Source organism: Ceratotherium simum, chromosome 29, assembly GCF_057802395.1.
Source record: "Ceratotherium simum simum isolate JZ-2026a chromosome 29, ASM5780239v1, whole genome shotgun sequence".
Classification (NCBI taxonomy): domain Eukaryota; kingdom Metazoa; phylum Chordata; class Mammalia; order Perissodactyla; family Rhinocerotidae; genus Ceratotherium; species Ceratotherium simum.
Window position 1 is genome coordinate 28,997,396 of NC_141928.1, and position 25,791 is coordinate 29,023,186.

The window sequence follows — 25,791 nt, forward strand, 5'->3', positions numbered from 1 at the left end:
GCACTCAGTCAGAATATTGTAAATTTTACTGTGGTAGATTGTATTATTGTTACAGCTACTGGCTCCCTTCTGTGAGAGGACTGTATAGCCCTGTTCATTGCCATGTGACTGGCAGTGCCTCCCAGTAAGTGGAGGGAGAGCACTTCCCTGCCCTCTTCCAGGCTTGGCCTTGTGACTTGCATCAGCTGATGAAATGTGAGCAGACCTGACATCTGTGGTGATGGAGCAGAAGCTTTGAGAATGATTGCTGGTTGGGCTCAGTCATGAGAGAGTTATGCTTGGAGTGGCTCTTTCAGCCTGGAAGCCATGGAGCAAACCCATAGCAAACCACAGCCCCCGTGTAACATGAGTGAGGAATAAATCTTGGCTGTTGTAAGCCACCGAGACTTTAGGGATGTTTGTCCCCCTCCTCAAAAAAAATGAATACAGTTCTTATTATAAATTAAAAAGCTGTTTCATGAATTGCTAGGTTCTCAAAGGGCAGGAACATGAAGAAAACTCTGCATCTGCCTTCAAGGAGTTCACAGCCTTTGGGAGGGAGAGGACATGACAAAAATGACTAAGTACAGGACAGACAGTCCTGAGTGCCAGAGTGTGAAATCGGAGCTAGGGAGGCAAAAGATTCTAGCTGGGGACCAGAGATTGCTCATGGGAGGGAGGCATTTAACTAGGCCTGGAGGCAGGGCTGCCTCTGACACTTGTGGGGCCCAGGACAAGGGTACAAACGGCTCCTGACCCATCCCTATCCCCATCCTTTTCCCATCCTCCAGCTCTCTGTGTCCTGCTCTGTGAAGGGCCTTGTGTATGTGATGTGCACTCCCAGCCCACAGGGACCTAAGGAAGAGCTCTGTGCAGGCTCCGAAAATGGGCTCAGGGCCATTTGAGCAGAAATTCAGGGGTCCTGGATACCCAGAGTATGGTCTAGAATGTGGGAAATGGGCACCAGATGGCACTGGAGGGGTGCCAGAGCAGGGCCATCTAAAGCACAGAACCCACGGCAGGGGCCCCAGTTCCCTGGATGCCTGGAAGGAAAATGGTGGGAAGGCTGGGTAGGAATTACACATACGGGAGTGGAGGAGAGGGCAGTCATGTGAAGGCAACTGTGTGCCTCGAACATGGGAGTAATATGTTTAGACTTACAGTTACAAGGCTCATTCTGGTGGCAGTGCAAAGGATGGATTGGCTGGCCGGTGGGTTGGAGAGAATTAATTGGTCAATTCCTGCATAGGCACAAAGAGGTCTTTAGAAACATAACCTAATATTTGCAGTAAATTTGTCCTCTTTCTGCCCTTCTGCCTTCTTAGAAGGGAAATTGCTGCCTCATGGTGTCCATGCTTTTCCACCCTGCCCTACTGTATCACAATTCTGATAGAGCACATGTTAGATTTTAAACTAAGAACCTATACTACCTTCATCTTAGCCAAAAACCTCTGAAGTAATGTATTCTCTTAATGGCATATTCCACAGTTGTAAAAAAGAATTGTGGCAACTGGGTAGCAAGATCAGAAATGTGTGATGCTAAGTGAAACAATAAGCTGTAAAATAGGATCTGTGTACAGTTGGCCAGGGACTGAGAGAAAGGACGAAGACTGCAGAGTAAGGAGCACAATTGTGTCGGCACCCTGGAACCAGGGTTGATGTTTGTTTTCTTCTCAAAACTTTCTTACATGTTATTGTTGGTTTTATAATTTTAAAAACAGGGGAAACAATTTCAGTGCACCATTCCACTAGCAGCGATGCTTCAGAATGACGGGCTCTCTCCCTTCCCAGCCTCCCAGTGTGGAGAGGTTAGGGGCTAGGTCCAGCAGGGGAAGGGGTTGAAGTAGGAATTTACATAATCCGATTATTGGGGGATTAGGTTTGGGTAGCTAAACGCCTCTGTGTGCTTGAGCTAAAACCCTTACTATTCATGGCTCTCACCGCCCCCTGGAGAGACTGCACCTGCAGGCTCCCGGGGAGGGAAGAGCGAGCGGGCTGGGGAGGGAAGGGCAGGTCGCTAGGAGAGCTTGGGCATTGTCCAGCTCTCTGGTTCTACTGGCTTAATTGATCTATCTGGATTAGCCTTTGAATACTGGACCTCTAGTCCTGTGTGCAGGGGTTGTCAGCTTCAGGAAAGACCAAACCTGAGGTTTTCAGACGGGTTTTCTGTGAGCCCAGGTGGTTGTAGGCCAAGGTCATTTCGGCTGGAGGTCAAGCATCAGCCTTATCCAGTCTTAAAACTCCCTCCTCCCCCCTCATCCTTCACCCCCTTCTCAATCCCCAATTCTGCATATCCAGGCCCCAATGCATCCATCTCTCTCTCCATTTATCCAGTCATCCATCCATCCCCTTTTCCCTCCACCTATTGTGTATGCATCCATCAATTTATTCATCACATGAATGAGCAGGTTCTTGATAGTTAGTAGAATTTACTAGTAAATCCATCTAGGTAGGTTTTGTTTCTTCAAGTGTTCTATCTCTTAAGTCAATTTTGACATTTTCAGATTCATTAGTAATGTTATATACAGTTATTCAATGATTTTTTTAAAAAAATCTCTGTATTTGTGTTATTGCCTTTCTCATTCCTCATTTTATGTGTTTATGACTCTCTTCCTGATTAGCTTTGCTTGTCCATATTGTTGTCCTTTTAACAAAACTACCTCTGTGATTCATCATTTTTATGATTTTCTAATGCATTAATTTCTACTATATCTTTATTAAATCTGCTCTTTCTTATTTCGTTTATGTTTATTTTGTTCTCTCTCCACCTCCCATTCTCAGATTGAGTGTTTTCACTCTTTCTTGTTTAGTAAGAAAAGCATTTCAGGTTATGAACTTTCTTCTGATATACCTTTGGTGTCATCCAGTGTTTCCATTTGTTATTAGCTTCTAACATCTGTTGTTTAAGTTTTCTTGTAGAAAGTCTTTTTGAACTTTCCTTATTGTCGTATTTTTTTTGGTAACCATTTGCTATTAACTTTTTTTTTTTTTTTTTTTTTTTTTGTGAGGAGGACCAGCCCTGAGCTAACATCAAATGCCGATCCTCCTCTTTTTTGCTGAGGAAGACTGGCCCTGGGCTAACATCCATGCCCATCTTCCTCCACTTTATATGGGACGCCGCCACAGCATGGCTTAACAAGTGGTGCGTCGGTGCGCACCCGGGATCCGAACCGGCGAACCCCGGGCCGCTGCAGCGGAACGTGCGCACTTAACCGCTTGCGCCACCGGGCTGGCCCCTTGCTATTAACTTTTAATTTTATTGCAGTGTAGTCAAAGACATGCCCTGTATGTTTTTCGCTTTGGGATGTTTATTGAGATTTTCTCTTTGGTAAAACATATGATCAACTTTTACAATATTCCATAGGTAATAGAAAGGAGGTATATCCTCTGTTTGAAAAATAATATGTTTTTTATACACATCCACTAAATTGATCCTCTATATTCTTGGGAGTTTGGTCTATTTGATCCATTAGGAGAGTTGTGTGAAAATCTCCCTCTACTACTTCATGTCTGCTCCTTCCTTTTGGTTTTTGCAGGAGTGTTTGCCTTAGATCTTTATACCTTTTGATGGATTGCATTTGGTACATGAAGACTCATGGAAGTTTTATTGACTTAGAGAATTGTGCCCCATGTCAATATCAAATGACCCTCTTTGCCTCGTTTTTTGTCACGAATTCCATTTACACCCCCTGTTTTTAAATTTGCATTTTCCAAATAAACCTATACCCATTCTTTTATAGTTAATTTGTAGGTGTGTGGGTGTGACTGTGTGTCATGGGTTTTATCTTTCTGTGAAACTTTATTTGGTAAATTTAAATTCCTTTGAGTCTCTGGTTTTTTAAAGGAGCCCCATCTCCATGTTGATTTCTTCAAAACAAGTCTCCTTCTAGTTTCCTTGCTTATTGGCTTGCTGACTACACTGTAAACGTCAGGAGGGCAAGGACTTAGTTTCATTAATCACTAGACCCCACGAACTGAGCTCACTGCACATTACAGCTGCCTGATGAGACCAAGATAATGCTGACTCATTTCTCCAAACAGCTGCCTCCAGCCTGTCCTGCTTTCTGTCAGAAGATACGTAGCTTGTTTCTGTGAAGTGAATGCTTCCAACGCCACGGAAGGAGTTTTGGTGATTATTTGTTTTTTAAGGAGGAAAGAAGAGAGTTCTGGCTGCTGTATGGAGGGGGCCAAGACAGGATGTGGGGAGAATAGTTAGGAGGCTGTGACAGGAATGCCAGGCACCGAATTCTCTACCTGTAATATGTAGTACTAAGTACTACGTGTCATCCTGGGCATTTCACCCAATTTTCTCATTTAGTATGAGAAGTATATATTTTGATTATAAAGTTCCAAAACAACAAGTTATTATCCTAGACTAAACAAAATGTTGCTCTCAAACAAGTCACATACTAAAAAGTATACCCAAAGAAACAAGGCTTCGGCATGCAGCTGACTCTGGTTTACTAGCGATTCTTAGACAGACGTCTTTCCAGGGCCGGCAGAGGCTGTAAATTCTCATGGATGTTAATGTCATTCCATTCACAAGACCCATACGGCAACTTTGTGATTAGCTCACCTCCTCTGAGGCTCTTCCTGCCTCCCCTACTCCAACCTCCCGCAAATGAGAAAATAATAAAGCAAGTGGCCGCAGATGAGAGCCAGCGACGTGGGAAACCAGGGCACCTGGAAGGGAGAAATACACTGACCTGGCCCACATCTCCACAGAGCATTGGGAGGGGTCCCAGAGGGGTGAGAGCTGTGGTCTTCCCTCACAAAGAAAGACAGGTTTGGCTGTTTCATCATCATTTCTGGACTTCCTGAGGTCATTCTCTAGTCATGACAGAAAAGGAAAAATGCTAGAATCTGTAGACCAGAGTCCCTGATGCACACTGGTTGTGTGGCCCTGGACACACTCATAGATAGGAACAATAAAGGGAAAATGGTATAGATTTAGGAGGAAACAAGGCTGCTATCCACTGGGTTTTTCCCCTGCAGTATACAGTGACTTTCATTGACAAAGGAGGAGAAACAGCATTACTCTGTAAACAAAGGTCTTCTTACTTGGGAAATGGCCACAGCTTGCTGCTTAGTTGAGTTTCCAGACATCCTCCATGTAAGGAGCAGTAAACACGGACTCTCAGGGATGGTCCTCAACTGGATCCAAATGTAATAAGCCCTGTTTGAATAAAGAAGAGAGGTGAGGGCGAGTGATCCATCCACAATCCGGAAGCAGAATTGCACAGGTTTCCTGCGCCATTGTTAACACCATCCTGTTGATGCCCTTTCTTCCTGTTTCCTGTTTCCTCTGTCGGCTCTCATCCTCCGCCTTGCTGGGATAAGTACAGTGATAAGGTTACTGGTTTGGATTGTAAGTAGAGGAATTTATTAATTGGTTTAGAGGTTCACTGCTGCTTTCTCACTTTCTCAATCAAACTGGTCACTTATTTAAGAAATAAAAAGCTGGTAGAATTGCCAAAGAAAAATTGCCCTTCTAAGCCTGTTTCCTATAAAATGGAATTAATAAATACTCATTGATTTGCTGTGGATTGAGTGGGATGAGAAATACCAAGTGGGAGGTAGTTTAGTGCAGTAGCTAAGAGAAGCTCTTTGATTTGGCTTTGGAGGCAGACTGACTGGTCTGACACCGGTTGTCATCCTGGGCAAGGTACTTAACTTCTCCAAGTCTCAATTTTCTCAGCTGTAAATTGGAAATAATATCAGCTCCATGGGTTACTGTGAAGATTCATTGTGCGAATGTATGTAAAGTTAGTAGTTTGGAGTAAATACTTCAAAATGGTGGTAATAGGCATCTAATAAAAAGCATAGTTGCTTGATAAATAATTGTTTTATTTTATTTTTATTACCTAGAAAAACTCTATCCAAAAACTAGATGGGGAATCTGAGCACATGCCTCTAATTTCCTCCAAAGGGTACTTTTCATTTTTTTCTTTCATTTGCCCAACCCAGTATCCTGGCTCCCACCTCCCTCCTTCCAGTTGCTTTGGGTCCTGCGCTACTAAGAGGCATTTATTTCCTTCCACTATTGGAAGCAAACAGAGCCCGGGGCTGGGATAAGGGAGATGTCAGAGAGGAAAAAGAAAAGCTTCTCTTGAGCATCAGGCTCTTTCTTACAATTAATTTCCACTCTCCAGCTCTCTAGACTCAGGACCCCTTGGTAACACCCATACACCCACATACACACACATTTGCCCACTAAGACACCTGGTATTGAGGCAAGGCGGGTATTTCTGTCCAGAGCAAATGTTGACTGTAACATTACGGGGCACATAACTGCTTCAAGTGAATGGCTTTTTCTTCCCATAGTTACCAATAAAAGGGACGCACAGCCCTGGGTGTGCCCAGCTGCTGACGCTCCCAAGACCAGGCTGGTATGGCCTTGCCTCTGTAGGCCTGGAGCTGTGAGTGCTTCTATTTCCAGCCAATAAACCCAAGGGCAGTGGGAAAGCAAGGTGGGTGGGGGTGGGCAGAACCAGGCACTGGGTAGGGTGTGAATATCCTTTTCCTCTTTATTCTTTGGTCTTTGTATAAGGGACATAACTCATCAATGGGTCCCCTAGATGAAGATTTAGATGCTCTGTGGACAGCAGATAAGAGTGCAGCCTTCTTGCAGAGAGTAAATGCATTGAATACTCTCCATAAAGTCAACATTGTCAGGCTTATCAGCTGTCCTCATTCCCCACTCAGCCCCTTGGGGACCAGATTGAAATAAAGGCCACAGCTCCAGGGGCTAGGGAGTGGAAGTGCAGGATTGGGCTGGGGAGGGGCCCTCTGCCCCCTGGGCCGAATTTCAGGCAGGTGGGGGAAATCTGCCAGGCCTGAGAGCTGCCCAGAGCCTTCCTAGAAGGACAAATCCGAAACCAAACACACACACCAAGCAGATGAGAGAGGGACTCTCTTACCCCTCAAATCCAGCAGGTGTTTTCAGGAGGCTCCACTGGGGCTGCTTAGGAAAATTAGAGGATGTCACTTTATTTATTTTTTTTTTTTTTTAAGATTTTATTTATTTTATTTTTTCCCCCCAAAGCCCCAGTAGATAGTTGTATGTCATAGCTGCACATCCTTCTAGTTGCTGCATGTGGGACTCGGCCTCAGGATGGACGGAGAAGTGGTGCCTTGATGCGCACCCGGGATCCGAACCCGGGCCACCAGCATTGCAGAGCGCGCACTTAACCACCAAGCCACAGGATGTCACTTTAAATCTAACCAGTAAAAAACCTACAGAGGAAACCTTGGTTTCTCACCACTGTTCTCACCTCTGCTCTTCATAACCCAGATACTTCTGCACTACCCAAGAGCATACCCATCTTTACTGGCCGGTGGAGATTTGGTTTCTCTGCAAATTGTCTGAAATAAGTAGGTTAGCAGCTAGGGTTTCACACCCAATTCTGAGACTCACACTGTAGCTGAAGCAGACTGTTTAACAAGACACAGCCTGTGCTTGGCTCCCCTCCCACTCACCGCCTGTGTGATCCCAGGTGGCATTAGACTGGCCCAGCCCCCATCAGCCAGCAGTCCTAGCCTGGGCTTTCTGACCCAGGCAGCAGAATGTGGCTGGGTGGAAATGGGGAAGAGTGAAAACAAGATGGACTTGGCCTGGACTGATTTAATAGCCTAGAATGGCCCAGAAAGCCAATGGGGTCCCAAGACTTCTCATGAGGGTAGGAGGTAGAGTGGAGAGAGTGGGGTCAGGTGTTAACACGAGTTGCACTCCTAGGACAACTAGAACAGCTCCACTTTACCATTTGGAGATGCGAGTCTCCAGAGGTGAACAGACAACAGGGAAATGAGGACCAAGGTAAGACCCAGAATTCAACATCTCTACTCGGCCCATCTCCTTTCCTGGCTTCTGCTTTCCTCAGCTCACACAGCCAAGCTTAAGGTGTCCCCATGTGGAGAGTCCATCCTGTCCTGGTTTCTAACTGAAGCAGCGGGTGTAGAAATGGCTCCAGCCTCTTCCCCACCCCTCTGACACTGCCTGCATTGTTGTGCCCAGGCCTAATACTGATCACTGGCCTCCCTGTGTCCCCACTCCCCCAGCCCTTTCCAGAAATTGCCTTCATGTTTTCCCCAGAGCCTAGGACCTCACTACCAACTCTCCTGCCCCAATTTGTCTCACTGAGCTTTTGCCTGGCTCTCGAATGCCTGTTCTAATTCACTGGAACCCTCTGGATAAGATGCTACCTTGGTCCCATCTACTTCCTCTCTGTGGCCCGCAGCACCACTCTTGAGCTCCACTTCCCAGACCAACACCAAAGGCCCCTCTGTCTCGAACACTTCCTGCCCCTGGACTCCCTGTGTCCATGCCTGCCACTGGCTGGGAATTCCTAGGAGTGACCTTACCTGAGCCACCTGGGGTCTAATGCCCACCTGGCTAAGCTTCTGTCCTATGTCCCTGCAACTTTAGGGATCCTAGCATTTCTGGGATCAGTCTCAGTGAACCTAAATTCTCCCCAGTCCCTACTCTGGCCTTGAAAAGGCTTCATAAAGGTTTGTTGAGTCAAGGAATGAACTTCGATTCTTAGGACAGTGCCTGTGAGTAGTAATCTAGCCAGAAGTGTTTACTGAAGGTATAATGCTCTTATTCAAGTAACGTTTCTCCACTTTCTTATCCAAACCTCATAGCAGGATATTCAGTGCCCCCACAATCTGCTCCTTGCCCACTTTTCTAGTTGTATTTTTTTTACTATTTGTCCATATATAAGCAGATCCATATATGTGTCTTATTCATCATCCAATAAAGCCCATTCTGTGACTTTACTGACTCCTTTTACTTTGGGACTGCTTTCTTCTCCTTCTTCATTTATCCCCATTTTCTGTTCTTTAAGCCTTAAGATCCAGCTGAACCTCGCTGTCCCTCTCCCTGCCCTCCTTCCTGGAGCTTTTTCTAGCCTCAGGTGCTCAGGCCACCTTCCACCAAGTCTGGGACCTTTGGTCCCCTTACCTAAGCCTGGTCTTTAAGACTCAATTCTAAGTGTTATGTTTTAATCCCATGTCCTATCTCCCCAAAGGGCAAGCCTTGCACCTGTGCCCTTGAGGCCTAGGGTCACTTCTTATCACCAGTCCTCAGGACAGGGTGATAAGGGCTCTGAAATTCCTAATCTTATAGAAAAATTATTACTTGGGATTATCAGGAAAATACAAGTTCACAGGATTTATGCCAAAAGTAGAAGTAAAAGCAAGTAAAGATAATAATATTAACAATAGCTAGCATTTATTGAGCATCAACTATGTATTAAGCAGTATACCAGATACTGTAGATTTCCTATAATTCTTATAATAACTCTTAAAGATAGATATTAATTTTAGCCCCATAAGTTGGGAAAAAATGGAATTTAGAAGTTAAGTAATTAGCTCAAGATCACAAAACTAGGAAGTGGCAGCCCCTGGATTGGAGGAGATGCAGATCTCTACAACTCCAAAGCCCTTGCTGGTCCCATCAAAGCCTCTAGATCTGCATTGTCCAATATGCTAGCTACTAGCTACATGATGCTATTTAATTTAAATTAATTCAAATTAAACATTCAGTTCCTCAGTTACACTTGCCACATTTCAAGTGCTCAATAGTCACATGTAGCTAATGGCTACTGTAGTGGACAGTGCAGATAGAGGTCATTTCCTGCATCACAGAATGCTCCATTTGGACAGCCCTCATGTAGATACTCTCTGGTCTCCCACTAGGATATGGGGGAAAGAAGGCTCCTAGCAAATTATGACTGGCATGGTATGAGGAGAGGACAGCCTCCTAAAAGCAAAGCCTTTCCCTTTATTTGTCAAGTCGCCCTTTGGTTCTTCTGCTAAACAGAATCTGGCTGGATTACAGAGTTGCAGAGTTCAGGTTCCAAACCAAATTCACATACACTCCAAACAAGAGACTATCTTTATTCTAAGACACCTGAAAGACATTTGGTGGTAATAAATTTTCAGAAAATTAATCACCCAACATTCACTAGAAAATATTCTTCAAATTATTGAGCCTAACTAGAGAAAAAAAAATTGAATTTAGAAGTTTTAGATGAAAAGAAAACTGGTGATAAATATGAAATTGATTAAAGTTATAGAAACCTAAAAACAATGACACCAGCTGCTGAAGGGCATTTGCTGATAAATCTAATTGGGGAAAAGTCAACTACAAAGACATAGAAGAATAATAAATGAGAAAATAAATTTTAAAGAGAGTTATTAAATTTATAGAGCAAATCAATGAAGAATTAGAGGAAAGAAAGGAGAAAAACAAAACAAAATAAAAAACTAAAAATCTGTTTTCCTTAAAACTGAGACAAGATTATTCCTTTTGATTTTATGATAAAAAGTGTTATATATTACGAATGTTTGTAAAATGTTTAAGGACAATCTCCAGTAAAATCATAGTACAAACAATGGTGCAGGGGAGAGGAAGTCAAGATGGCGGCATAGGCAGACTCTGCACTCACCTCATCCTGCGGACACAGCCAATTTACAACTACTCGTGGAAAAAGTGCCCCTGAGACAGAACTGAAAACTGGATAAGGGGAACTCCTGCAACAACGGACAATCCTAACTGAGGTAGAAGAAGCAGAAACTCTCTTCTGGAGAGGAAAAACGCCGCCTTCACAAGCCGCCAGCTTCACCGCCGCCCAGGAGCAGCCCACAGGTACGCAGCCTCCCTGGAGACGCGGGGCCCTGAGCCGGGAGCGCCCCCGCTGTGGGCATTTTGTGGACCCAGCACAATGAAGGCGAGTGGCTACTAAACATTGGGGAATACCCCCAGAAAAGCTGGTTCACAAAGAAATTAAAACCGGCTCTTAAAGGGCCCACGCGCAAACTCACCCGTTTCAGAAAGCATCCTAAAATCACCAGAAAGAAAGGTGCAGTGCTTTGGTGAAAAGAGACTCACCTAATAGGCCCTGAGTGCATCTCGGTGAGAGGTGAGACCTCTCCAGGAACTGGGACATTGGCAGTGGCCATTGTTGTGGCCTGGTGTGGGCGTGCTGACACCGACGCCATTGAAATTCTCCCTGAGGCCTGCTAGCCCAGGGTCTGCCCCACCCACTAGAGCACCAATTTAATCCAGCTCAGCCAGGGCAGGCAGCCCACGCTAGAGACTGGCCGCACCCAACAACAAGCACTCAGGCAACTTGTGGGCCTGCATAGATTGGTGACTGGATTCTCTGCAGCCTGGCAACTGAGCTGACTTCAGTGGGACAGGGCGTGCACAAGGAGCGGGTGGAGAGTGTGGGGCAGTGGTGGAGTGTGTGGCACTCCCGCCATGGAGAGACTGGGTCCGCTTCGGGAGGTCGGGGCATGTACACGGGGCAGGACTGTGTTGACTGTGTGTGTGGACCTGTGGGCGGCAAGGGTTTGTCAGCTGCAGAAGACTTGTGCTTCTCAAAGACCAACATGGGGGTTTGCCCCACCTTCCAAAGCCTGAAACAATTCGTGCACCCGTGCCTGAGACCAGCCCCACCCAGCTGCAATCCTCAGAGAGCTGACAAGAGACCTAAAGCCTGGACGCTTATAGCAGTTGTAAGGCCCTGAGCCTAACAACCTGCCACGTTGGGGGCCTACTCACTTAAAAGAAAGACTGCAACACAAATGTGGTATTAGAACTTGCAGCCAACTATGCTGGGGCTCCCCATACCCGATAAAGAGACTGAAGGGGCCACAACAACTACAAGCAGCTGAGCATTACAACAGCTGGCAAGGAGCATAACTCGGCCTCCCTGGGCGCCTACAGGGAGAACAAACAGGCCACAACAGAAGGACACATGTAGCCCACATAGGGGTCACCCCTGGAACATTGAGAACTGAGGGAAGCACACTGCAGGACTCCTAAGCCATCACTTACATAAGGTCACCTATCCAAGAGCAGGAGACGTAGCTGACCTACCTAATATGTAGACAAAGCACAGGGAAAGAGGCAAAATGAGGAGGCAAAGGAATACATTCCAAGTAAGGGAACAGGACAAAACCCTAGAAAAGGAACTAAGTGAAACAGAAATGAGCAACCTACCTGTCAGAGAGTTCAAACAAAGAGTGTTAAGGATGCTCACGGATCTGGGGAGAAGAATAGATGAACTCAGTGAGAATGTCAACAAAGAAATGGAAGATATAAAAAAGAACCAGTCAGAAATGAAGAATACAATACTGGAAATGAAAAATTCACTAGAGGGACTCAAAAGCAGAGTAGAGGATACAGAAGAACGGATCTGTGAGCTGGACGAAAGGCTAGAAGAAATTACCCAAGCTGAACAGGTAAAAGAGAAAAGAATGAAAAAGAGTGAGGACAGTCTAAGGGACCTCTGGGACAATATCAAGCACACTAACATCCGTGTTATAGGTGTCCTGGAAGGAGAAGAGCGAGACAAAGGGGCAGAGAATCTATTTCAAGAAATAATAGATGAAACTTCCCTAACCTAAGGAAGGAAACAGACATCCAGGTACAGGGAGCACAGAGAGCCCCAAACAAGATAAACCCAAAGAGGCCCACACCAAGACACATCATAATCAAAATGTCCAGAATAAAAGATAAAGAGCGAATCCTAAAAGCCGCAAGAGAATGTCAAGTTACATACAAAGGAAACCCCATAAGGCTATCAGCTGACTTCTCAGCAGAAACCTTACAGGCTAGAAGAGAATGGCATGATATATTTGAAGTGCTAAAAGGAAAAAACTTGCAGCCAAGAATACTCTACCCAGCAAGGTTATCATTCAAAATGGAAGGAGAGATCAAAAATTTCCCAGACAAGCAAAAATTAAAGGAGTTGGTCACCAAGAAACCAGTGCTACAAAAAATGTTACAGGGACTGATTTAAGGGGAAAAGAGAAGACCACAAATAGGAAAAATTATCTCCTTCCATGATAAGAGGGTAATGGATACAAATGCACAAAAAAGAGGTTAGATATGATATCAAAAACATAAAAGGAGGGAGGAGGGGAGTTAAAGAGTAGAGCTTTCAGACAGAGGTCAAACTAAAGAGACCATCAATTCTGTATAGAAGAAGAAAGGAACAGAGAAGGACTACTAAAACACTGAGAAAAAAAAAGTTAAAAAATGGCAGTAAGTACATACTTATCAATAGCTACTTTAAATGTCACTGGACTAAATGCTCCAATTAAAAGGCATAGGGTGGCTGACTGGATTAAAAAAACAAGACCCATATATATGCTGCATACAAGAGACACACTTCAGACCTAAAGACACTCACAAACTGAAAGTGAAGGGATGGAAAAAGATACTCCATGCAAATGGCAATGAAAAGAAAGCTGGGGTAGCAGTACTCATATCAGACAAAATAGACTTTAAAACAAAAACTGTAAAAAGAGACAAAGAAGGGCATTACATAATGATCAAGGGAACAATCCAACAAGAGGATATAACACTTGTAAATATCTACGCACCCAATGTAGGTGCACCTAAATATATAAAGCAATTATTAACAGACATAAAAACAGAAATAGACAGTAACACAATAATAGTAGGGGACTTTAACACTCCACTTACACCAACAGATAGATCATCCAAACAGAAGATCAATAAGGAAACATTGGCCTTAAATGATGCACTAGAACAGATGGACCTAGTAGATATATACAGAGCATTCCATCCAAAAACCGAAGAATACACGTTCTTTTCAAATGCACATGGAACATTCTCCAGGATTGATCACATATTAGGCCACAAGTCTCCATAAATTTAAGAAGATTGAAATAATACCAAGCATCTTTTCTGACCACAACGGTATGAAACTAGAAATCAACTATAGGAAGAAAATCAGAAAACCCACAAATATGTGGAGATTAAACAAAACGCTACTGAACAACGACTGGGTCAACGAAGAAATCAAAAAATACCTGGAGACAAATGAAAATGAAAATACGACATGCCAGAATTTATGGGATACAGCAAAAGCGGTTCTAAGGGGGAAGTTTATAGCAACACAGGCCTATCTCAACAAACAAGAAAAATCTCAAATAAACAATCTAACAATGCACCTAAAGGAACTGGAAAAAGAAGAACAAACAAAGCCCAAAATCAGTAGAAGAAGGGAAATAATAAAAATCAGAGCAGAAATAAATGAAATAGAGACCAAAAAAAATAGAAAAAATTAATAAAACCAAGAGCTGGTTCTTTGAAAAGATAAACAAAATAGACAAACCTTTAGCTAGACTCACCAAGAAAAAAAGAGAAAAAGAGAGAAGGCACAAATAAGTAAAATCAGAAATGAAAGAGGAGAAATTACGACACCTCAGAAATACAAAAGATTATAAGAGAATACTATGAAAAGCTATATGCCAACCAATTCGACAATCTGGAAGAAATGGATAAATTCTTAGAATCACACAACCTTCCAAAACTGGATCAAGAAGAAGTAGAGAATTTGAATAGACCAATCACAAGTAAGGAGATTGAAACAGTAATCAAAAACCTCCCCAAAAATAAAAGTCCAGGACCAGACGGCTTCCCTGGTGAATTCTACCAAACATGCAAAGAAGACTTAATACCTATCCTTCTCAAACTTCCAAATAATTGAGGAGAGGGGGAAGCTCCCTAACTTATTCTATGAAGCCGACATTACCCTTATACCAAAACCAGACAAGGACAACACAAAAAAAACTACAGGCCAATATCACTGATGAACATCGATGCAAAAATCCTCAATAAAATACTAGCAAATCACATACAACAATACGTTAAAAAGATTATACACCATGATCAAGTGGGATTTATTCCAGGGATGCAGGGATGGTTTAACATTCGCAAATCAATCAACGTGATACACCACATTAATAAAATGAAGAATAAAAATCACATGATCATCTCAATAGATGCAGAGAAAGCATTTGACAAGATACAGCATCCATTTATGATAAAAACTCTGAATAAAATGGGTATAGAAGGAAAGTACCTCAACATAATAAAGACCATATTTGACAAACCCACAGCTAATATCATCCTCAATGGTGAAAAACTGAAAGCTATCCCTCTAAGAACAGGAACCAGACAAGGATGCCCACTTTCACCACTCCTATTTAACATAGTACTGGAAGTCCTAGCCAGAGCAATCAGGCAAGAGAAAGAAATAAAAGGGATCCAAATTGGAAAGGAAGAAGTGAAACTGTCACTATTTGCAGATGACATGATTTTATATATAGAAAACCCTAAAGAATCCACCAGAAAACTTTTAGAAGTAATAAACGAATATGGTAAAGTTGCAGGATACAAAATCAACGTACAAAAATCAGTTGCATTTCTTTACACTACCAACGAAGTAGCAGAAAGAGAAATTAAGAATACCATCCCATTTACAATTGCAACAAAAAGAATAAAATACCTAGGAATAAACTTAGCTAAAGAGGTGAAAGATCTGTACACCGAAAACTATAAAACATTGCTGAAAGAAATTGAAGAAGACACAAAGAAATGGAAAGATATTCTGTGCTCTTCGATTGGAAGAATTAACATAGTTAAGATGTCCATACTTCCTAAAGCCATCTATAGATTCAATGCAATCCCTATCAAAGTTCCAACAACATTTTTCACAGAAACAGAACAAAGAATCCTAAAATTTATATGGAACAACAAAAGATCTCAAATAGGTAAAGGAATCCTGAGAAAAAAGAACGAAGCTGGAGGTATCACACTCCCTGATTTCAAAATATACTACAAAGCTATAGTAACCAACACAGCATGGTACTGGCACAAAAACAGACACACAGATCAATGGAATAGAATCAAAGCCCAGAAATAAACCCATACATCTATGGACAGCTAATCTTTGACAAAGGAGCCAAGAACATAAATTGGAGAAAAGAAAGTCTCTTCAACAAATGGTGTTGGGAAAACTGGATAGCCACATGCAAAAAAATGAAAGTAGACCCTTACCTTACACCATATACAAAAATTAACTCCAAATGGATTAAAGACTTGAATGTAAGACCTGAAACTATGAAACTTCTAGAAGAAAACGTAGGCAGTATGCCTACGGTCTTATCAACATATTTTCAAGCAGCATGTCTGACCGGGCAAGAGAAACAATAGAAAAACTAAACAAATGGGACTACATCAAACTAAAAAGCTTCTGCACAGCAAAGGAAACCATCAACAAAACGAAAAGACAACCTAACAATTGGGAGAAGATATTTACAAACCATACATCTGATAAGGGCTTAATCTCCAAAATATACAAAGAACTGATGCATCTCAACAACAGAAAAACTAACAACCCAATTAAAAAATGGGCAAAAGACCTGAACAGACATTTCTCCAAAGAACATATACAGATAGCCAACAGACACATGAAAAGATGTTCAAAATCATTAACTATCAGGGAAATGCAAATCAAAACTACAATGAGACATCACCTCACACCCGTCAGAATGGCTATAATTAACAAGACAGGAAACAACATGTGTTGGAGAGGATGTGGAGAGGAGGGAACTCTCATACACTGCTGGTGGGAGTGCAAACTGGTGCAGCCACTATGGAAAACAGTGTGGAGATTCCTCAAAAAATCAAGGATAGAACTACCATATGATCCAGCTATTCCACTGTTGGGTATTTATCCAAAGAACTTGAAAACACCAATGCATAAAGATACATGCACCCCTGTGTTCATTGCAGCCTTATTCACAATAGCCAAGACTTGGAAGCAACCTAAGTGCCCATCAAGGGATGAATGGATAAAGAAGATGTGGTATATATACACAATGGAATACTACTCAGCCATAAGAAACGATGAAATCCAGCCATTCGTGACAACATGGATGGACATTGAGGGTATAATGCAAAGTGAAATAAGTCAGAGGGAGAAGGTCAAATACCGTATGATTTCCTTCATTAAGTAGTAGATAATAACAACAATAAACAAACACATAGAGACAGAGATTGGATTGGTGGTTACCAGAAGGGAAGGGGGGAGGGAGGAGGGTGAAAGGGATAATTCAGCACATGTGTGTGGTGATGGGTTGTTTTACTATTTGGGTGGTGAACATGATGTAATCTATGCAGAAATAGAAGTATAATGATGTACACCTGAAATTTATACAATGTTATAAACCAACGTTACTGCAATAAACAAAAAATTAAAAAAAAAATAAAACAATGGTACATAGTACACATTCAAAAAGAAAACCATAAAAGACACAACTACAGTAATTGGTGTTATCACCATTTTAAATGTTAGCCATTCTAATAGGTGTGCAGTGATACCTCATTGTGGTTGTAATTTGCATTTCCCCGATGGCTAACAACGTTGAACACCTTTTTTTTTAAGTTATATTAATAATCAACATTATAGTCCTCTATCTTTACTTCTTTATTATCAATAACCTTTACATCCTCCAGAAAATGTTTTTACATTTCCCACCTTTGGTTAGCAGTTTATACATAGTTTTAGCATTTGTTACATGGGGGGAAACTTTCTTCACTGGAGGAACAGTGGAAGGTATCAAGTTAGGTTAGAAATAAAAGTAGTAGTAAGTTTCAGTAAAGACAGACATTTTCTTTTTTTTTTTTTTTTTAAAGATTTTTTTTTTAGTTATTCATTTTTTTCTCCCCAAAGCCCCAGTAGATAGTTGTATGTCATAGGTTCACATCCTTCTAGTTGCTGTACGTGGGACTCGGACTCGCGTTGGACGGAGAAGTGGTGCCTTGGGGCGCACCCGGGATCCGAACCCGGGCCGCCAGCAGCAGAGTGCGCGCACTTAACCGCTAAGCCACGGAGCCGGCCAGACAGACATTTTCAAAAAATTTCTGGAAAATAATACATTTAGAAAAAGGAATGTGCTAAAATTCAGTATATTTTGTATTTTCGTGTCCAAAGATAAAAATAAGAGCCAAACAAAGTGTGATGAAGCAGAGCTGAGGCACAGGCTGAACTACCCGGAAGCTCTGATTATAGAGTCACTCCTCATACCAACGACCACACAGAAAATGGTTCCTAATTACCAGCTGAGTCAGGACTGGTTTATTAATATTTACTTCAGGAAGATTTCGTGAGGTGTTCATGGGAGAAATTAAGACAAAGAAAAATGGTAACTCTTTTCCCCTCAGTTTTATTGAGATATAATTGACAGATAACATTGTATAAGTTTAAGGTGTACAACATCATGATTTGAAATATGTATATATGTATATATTATGAAATGATTACCACACCGAGTTTAGTTAACAGCCATCACCTCACATAGTTAAAAATTTTAGTTTTCTTGTGATGAGAACTTTTAAGATCTACTCTCTTAGCAACTTTCACATATACAATAAATACAGTATTGTTAACTATAGTCATCATGTTTTACATTACATCCTCAGAACTTATTTATCTTATAACTGGAAGTTTGTACATTTTCACCACCTTCACCCAATTCCCCCAGCGCCTACCCCCTGCCTCTGGCAACCACCAATCTCTTCTCTGTTTCTGAGCTTGGTTTTTTTAGATTCTGCCCATAAGTGAGATCATACTGTATTTGTCTTTCTCTGTCTGACTTATTTCCCTTAACATAATGCCCTGAAGGTCCACCTATGTTGTCACAAATTGCAAGATTTTCTTCTTTCTTATGGCTGAATACTATTCCATTCTCTATATATATATACACCACATTTTCTTATCCGTTCATCCATTATCAAGATATTTCCCTGTCTTGGCTATTGTAAATAAAGCTGCAATGAACAGGGGGTCCAGATCTCTCTTCAGGATAGTGATTTCATTTTCTTTGGTTATATACCCAGAAGTGGAATTGCTGGATCATATGATGGTTCTATTTTTAATTTTTTGAGGAACTATCCTACTGTTTTCCATAGTGGCTGCACCAATTTTCACTCCCACCAACAGTGCACAAGAGTTTCCCTTTCTCCACATCCTCACCAGCACTTGTCATTTCTTGTCTTTTTGATAATAGCCATTCTGACAGGTGTGAGGTGATATCTCATTGTGGTTTTGATTTGTATTTCCCTGATGATTAGTGATGTTGAGCATCTTTTCATATACTTGTTGGCCATTGGAATATCTTCTTTGGAAAAATGTCTATTGAGTTCCTTTGCCCATTTTTAAAATTGGATTATTTGTTTTCATGCTATTGAGTTGTATGAGTTCTTTATATATTTTGGATATTAACCCCTTATCAGATATATGGTTTGCAAATATTTATTCCCAATCTGTAGGTCGCCTTTCATTTTGTTGTTTCCTTTGCTGTGCAGAAGATTTTCAGTTTGATGTAGTCTCACTTGGTTATTTTTGCTTTTGTTGCTTGTCCTTTTAGTGTCATATCCAAAAAATCATTGACAAGACTAGTATCAAGGATCTTTTCCCCTATGTTTTTTTTTTAGGGGTTTTATGGTTTCAAGTCTCACATTTAAGTTTTCAATCCGAGTTAATTTTTGTGAGTGATGTAAGATAGGGGTCTAGTTTCATTCTTTTGCATGTGAATATCCAAATTTTCCCAGCCCCATTTATTGAAGAGACTGTATTTTCTCTATTGAGTACTCTTGACTCCCTTGTCAAATATTAGTTGACTGTAAATGCATGGGTTTGTTTCTGGGTTTTTCATTCTGTTCCATTGGTCTACGTGTCTGTTTTTATTCCACTACCATACTGCTTTGATTACTATGACATTGTAATATAGTTTGAAATCAGGAAATGTGCTGCCTCCAGCTTTGTTCTTCTTTCTCAGGATTGCTTTGGCTATTGCTTTTGGCTACTTGGTTAACACGTTGAACATCTTTTTAATGTGCTTACTTGCCATCTACACATTCTTACCAGTGAAATGTCTGTTCGTCTTTTTGCCCATTTTCTAACTGGATTTTTTTTAAACTGTTGAGTGGTCTGGTTTTTTATATATTCTAGATACTAGGTCTTTTGTCAGATAAGTAGTTTGCAAGTATTTTCTCCTAGTCCACAGCTTGACTGTTCATCCTCTTCTTGCAGGCTTCTGCAGAGGAGCAGTTTTTAATTTGATGAAGTCCAATTTATCAAATTTTTCTTTTATGGATTGAGCTTTTGGTGCAAAGTCTAAGAAATAACTCTTTGCCTAGTCCTAGATCATGAAGAATTTCTCCTATTCTTTTTCCCTGAAAGTTTCATAGTTTTACATTTTACATTTAAGTATGTGATCCATTTTTAGTTCATTTTTGTATAAAGTATGATGTTCAAGTTGAAAGGTTTTTTTTTTTTTTTTGCCTATGAATGTCCAATTGCTCTAGCACTAATTGTTGAAAATGCTATCCTTCCTCCATTTAATTGCTTTTGCAATTTTGTCAAAAATCAGTTGAGCATATTTGTGCATCAGTTTCTGGGTTCTTTATTCTGCTCCATTGATCTACGTGTCTATCCTGTTACCAATACCATACTGTCTTGATTACTGCATTAGTTTGCTAGGACTGCCTAATAAAGTATCACAGACCCAGTGGCTTAAAACAGAAGTTTATTTTCTCACAGTTCTGGAGGCTAGAAGTCCAAGATCAGGGTGTTGGCAGGGTCAGTTTCTTCTGAGGGCCCCTCTCCTTGGCTTGTAGATGGCCATCTGCTCCCTAAATCTTCACATGGTCTTCCCTCTGCGCCTAAGAATCCTAATCTCTTCTTATAAGGATATCAGACATATCGGATTATGGATCACCCATATGACCTCATTTTACCTTAATTTTAGGAATACTGTACCAGTGGCAAGATTACTATTTTACCAGATTGCTTATGAATGTTAGTTGCTATTATTTCTACTGCAAACTTTAAAAATAAACACAAAACATCTTAAGTGATTAGAAAAATTTTATTCATCATCCCAAACTGGATTATATATTACAAATTCTGATCACAATAATAATATTAAAGGTATTTTCAGTAGTACCACAAATTATCTGTACCTGACGATAAAACCAAATAGTAAACTGGTAAGCATACACTGAAATTTACTCATGTTTAAAATATCACTTTGTTTAGAAAATTTACATACATGTTTTTCTGTTTATGAAGTGGAAGGGACCACAAACAGCACATATGATTTTCAGTGAACAAACACATGAACAATTCCCCATGCACTGAATGAGTCATCAGAAGGCTATAAAATCTTGTAATTTTTTTTAATGGTGCATGAGAAAGTTTATTGTTTTATAGAACAAAATACAGTACTTCTGATCCTCCTCATACTCCCTTTCAGCCCCACTGTGAGAGCTGCTCATAAGTATATACAGCTTGGCTGCCTAACAGGTTCCTACATAATCTCTGTGTTGGGTTGGGTTGGGGGATGGTAAGGGGGGCATTCTAAGCTAGAAGTTCTGAGAGTATAGATGCAGAGGTTTCTCATTAGAAAAATTTATACGTGCCTACTTTAGCACTGGTCCTGTATAAAAACTATCACTATTTAATTGGTCTGTTTGACTTATAAACTAATAATTAGGATTTCAGTCTGATGTGGAGCAGCTTAAAATAGCATCATATACCCTGTTGATTCTTGCCTAGTTGAGACAGAAACACAAATCTGGGGGAAGAAGGTGCAAAGGAGTATTGTCAATTCTCCTTTATTAATACTGATATAGGCATTCATCAGCATAGATAATTAAATGAAACCAAGTATTCCAAATTCTTTCCCTCTCCAAATCATGACTTACATCTGATTTTGGCTGGGCAGAGATTTAGTAGCAAGGAGGTGAGAGTTTACTTCCAGGAAAAGCTAGAATATTGAAAAAGAAGTCCGGGGCAGAGCAGGCACCAAATCAAGGGAGGTACAGAGAATGAACTGCTTGGGACTAACGAACTGGGTAGTATATGGGATAGTATAAGGAGACCATAGAAGACAACGGCTTGACCAAGAAAATGAAAATACAAGCTCTGTTTAGAGAAGGAGGCAGCTTGGTAATATCTCTGAATTCATATACCACACAATTGTCCTTTAACGCCTTGATACAATGAAACAATTTTTTTCCTAAACAAATTTAGTCATGCAGCTTTCTGAGTAAGGATTGTGTCCTGAACCAGGTCCTTCAATCCCATTTGAAGAATAATTAGAAAAGAGAGTTGGAAGTAGGAAAGGGAACATTTCTCGAGTACTTACTTAATCCTAGGCCTGATACTAAGCACTTTATATTTCATTTAAATCCCAACTAAAACTCCTTAGAAGTACGCATCATTTCCCCACTTCACTCGTGTGGAAACTGAAGCTAAGAGGGCCCCCCACCTTAAATCCCACATGATGAAGCTGGGATTCAAACCCAGGCCTAATTCAAAAGTTTCTGGTCTTTTATGCCAACATGTGGCCTTCCCTAAGGGAGAAGTCATGGCACTCTTGAGTTTGGCCTCAGCTGTTTCTTGCTCAAATCACTCCTTTCTGGGATTATTTATTTAGCCATAAAATAAGAGGCTTAGAACGAATGTTGCAGTGAGGCCCTGAACTCAAGAGGGCCTTCAAGAGCAAGATGATTTTCACTTGAGTCTTAACTTGTTTTGGGGAAATGGTGGCAGACGTTCTGTCATCTAGTGGTCATATTTCAGAGTTTGTAGCTACAGAATCAAGGATACCTGCTAACCCACTGCCCAGTTTCTCAGGGATGCTCAATTTGGGGAACTGCCGTTTTATTCCAGGGGCCAGATGTGAGTGGCTGCAGCAGAGAGAAGGACGAGCGCTCCCTGCTTAGAGAAGGACTGAGCGGCTCCCTGGCTGTGAAGTGAGAGGCTGTCAATCTTGCCTCTCAGGATCTCTCTGGGGACATCCCTGGGTGCTTAACTTCTAAGAGGTTTTCTCCTGGTAAGCCAGGAAAACTGGACCTGATAGTGCTTAGATTAGGAGAATTATTGTTGGGATACTCAGGTGAGGAAAGAAAAGTGATCTTTTGAGGTGTTGATGGTGGATCCACCTGACTCAAGGTCTCTGGACACTCAGCAGAGTGCAACTGTTAAGAAGCACAGGATGAAGTATGGCTCGATCTGTATCAGGGGCAAGCCTGGCCTTCAGAGTTTGGGGACAGGCTTTCATTCCCTCAAATTAGGGTAGGACCCAAGACCTGAAGCCTGCGAAACCAGAAGGCAATCAAAAAAAGTATTTCAGCAGCCGGTGGTCTATGGAGGGAAGGATATGCAACTTCTGCCAATGGGGCCAAGATATCTTGGATTTTGGACACTTCAAGACCTTGGACTCCAGGGTCAGATAAAAAAGAAATCATCTAAATAGGGGTAGGTAAGACCCCCTGGCTAACAGTGGGAACCTCAATTTGAAATGGGCAGAAATGTGGAGTGTACGCACTTCTAGATGCTGAGCACAACCAAATGGTCCTCAATAAACAGGCTGGATTTTTCCCAGGAACACTATTATTATCTGTTATATTTTTTTCAACCATGAAAAATGAAATTAGGTTCAGCTACTTAGAATTTGGATATGATTTCTATGGACTGGCTTTCTAAGCAAAGAGAAAGCTGATTACAATGGCCCATCATTTTGGGATAAGTTTGATAATTTTTGAAGGTCCCTGAAAACCTGATTATGTTATTTATGAAAAGACCCAATGATTATGCATGGAGAACTCACCATAAGAGAGGAAGGCCACCGGTTATCATTTATCAAAAAAAATTTTCATTGTGTTTAAAATCTGGAGTGCAGTGGTTGTTGGTTACTTTCCCAAAATTTTGTTTTAGGAAAACTCTGTTAGCGCACTCCCTTAGACTTTCTGGTTGCCATTTCTGACACTCCTATTATTCTCTTGTTTTAGAGGAAAATCTGCCAGTCTGGTCCAGGAAGTAGTCCTAAGCAGCCTAGATAAAACGTAAGACTTAGGTTCCTTTCCCAGACAAAGAAAAAGAGAGTAGTGCTCATTGTGCCTCCATATCCCATCTTACTTCGAATATATAATTAAAGTGACTCTTGAAAAGATGAAAGAGACAGAGCCAGCCCAGCCCACTCAGGGATGTATCTTGAGGGGAAAAAGGAAACTGGAGGGTTTCAGAGGGTGGTACTTGATAACGTGGGGAAGTTTGAGTTCTTGCCCTGTCAATATTCAACAGAAAGAACAACTAGGAATGGACACAGACTTTACAAACACTATGATGTGGGGTGGGAACAGTTGCCAGGTTTGCCATTTATCTTCATTTTGGAGACCTGATGTAGTACTGAAAGAGGAGAAGGGACAGGGAGGTTTACATGCCATTTAAATTGGTTTATAGGCCATAAATGAACGATATAGAGCTGTAATTGACGAATGAATACACTGAAGAGTACATTTAGAAAAATTAGAGGTATTTCTATTAATATTTTAGAGTTAACATTAAAATTGGGAGTATAAGGATTATAAATTCAGAAAATATAAAATGTCCATGAATAGCTCATATTTTTACATAATGGACGGTTGAGAATGTCATGAAAAGCAAGTTTGTGAAATCACAACCCTTTCAAAATCACATCTAATAGCATGGTCTCACTTGAATGATTTGTCAACAAGTGTTATCAGAGGTCAGCGGAAATATTCTCACAATGGCTGGAAATCTAAGCATCACACAAGCACAAGCTCTCTTCTCACTTCAAATATGAAAATAATAAGTGTATGAAAATTTACTTCTCTTTGACAAGGCTAGAAATACACTCTCATTCTTTTATAGAATGATGTCCTATGCTCTAAATCAAGTCCACATCAGGTGGCTTGTAAAATGATTCTGCTAGCATCTTTTCTTGATGCCACCTCAAGTCTGATCACTTGAATATGAACTCAGACTCCACAATATTAAGAGCAGCACTAACACACCAGCTTAAATGCTGAGGACAACTCTTTTTAACTAGTATATCCTTCCTTAGCTTTGCCTGGTGAGCTCATCTTCCACTCCAAACATTATCTTACGTTTTTAAAGCATTTACAGAACATATCACATTCTATATGAGCTCTTCAGAGGGTGGGAGTGTTTCCCTCGAAGGAAAATTGGGGTGCTTACCAAAGGGAGGGTAGGAGAGGCAGGCTCTGTCTCACCCATCTCTGCTTTTCCACTGTAACCTAGCACTGTACCTGGCACATGGAGACTCTTTAATAAATGTAAAATGAGAGAATTAAACCAGATGGCTCAGGAGTTAGGAGTCCTTCTGTATCTTCAAACATGTCGTTTTTCTTTGGCTCCTACTTACATTTGACAAATAGACACGTACCTTTTTAAATAGTTATCTACCTTTGTCACGAGGGGAATTCTACCATTTCAACCTCCTGTCTCAGTACAACTGGATAACCTCATCCCACTCAGAAATAGGCCAGAGGCCGTTGGGCTGCACGTTGGGGGGAGAGCGCTTCCAGTCCCATGTCTTCACAGGAATCTTCCAGGTCTTACCATAGTTGGCTTCAAGGTATTCGATGGTTTCACAGGGCACATGAACCTTCATGTCTACAAACTCAGTCCAGCACAGTGTAAACTTGGGGAACAGGTATCTGTGGCAAAACAGAAGCAATGGGGAGAGGGGTTAGGCTTCACCAGTGGGAGTTTCAGCAAAGGAACCCAGCTGCTAGTGCACTCTTGGCTGAAGGACAGTCCTCTCCCACTAAATAGCTTTCGGGAGAGATCCAATGGCCATTTTGTTGTTTGTGATTGCCCAGCACCCCTTTCCTCTTCTAATGTTAACAGTACCCCAATTTCCCTCCCCTATTCCCAGTCCATATGGTTCAGGAGGGGCTGACCCCACCCCTAAGCTCCAAAGATGGGTAAAGAAGACCCAGGCCTAACCAGTGAATTATAGTGACTGGGTCAGGAATTGAAATACACACAAATTACACAAATGAAAGTCAGCCTTGGGATTTCTGTTGGAACTATGGGGAGAAGAGGTGTTCTTTTTGCTGAGGTTTCTGAGCTGGTAGGACGGAAG

At 41.4% G+C, this 25,791-nt stretch overlaps 1 protein-coding gene across 5 annotated transcripts in view; it reads right to left on the reverse strand.

Annotated features, from left to right (window-relative positions):
• Positions 1–20,720: 20,720 nt before the first annotated feature.
• FKTN (fukutin) overlaps positions 20,721–25,791 on the reverse strand; it is a 49,148-nt gene continuing 44,077 nt past the window's right edge. For 3 of the 5 annotated variants that reach the window (XM_087419354.1, XM_004423293.3, XM_087419356.1), the window contains one exon: positions 20,721–25,360. In XM_087419354.1, coding sequence (XP_087275480.1) covers positions 25,147–25,360 — 214 coding nt within the window. In that variant the 3' untranslated portion in view covers positions 20,721–25,146. The remainder of the gene's footprint in view (positions 25,361–25,791) is intronic. The other 2 variants (XM_087419355.1, XR_015548967.1) reach the window with 2 other exon arrangements.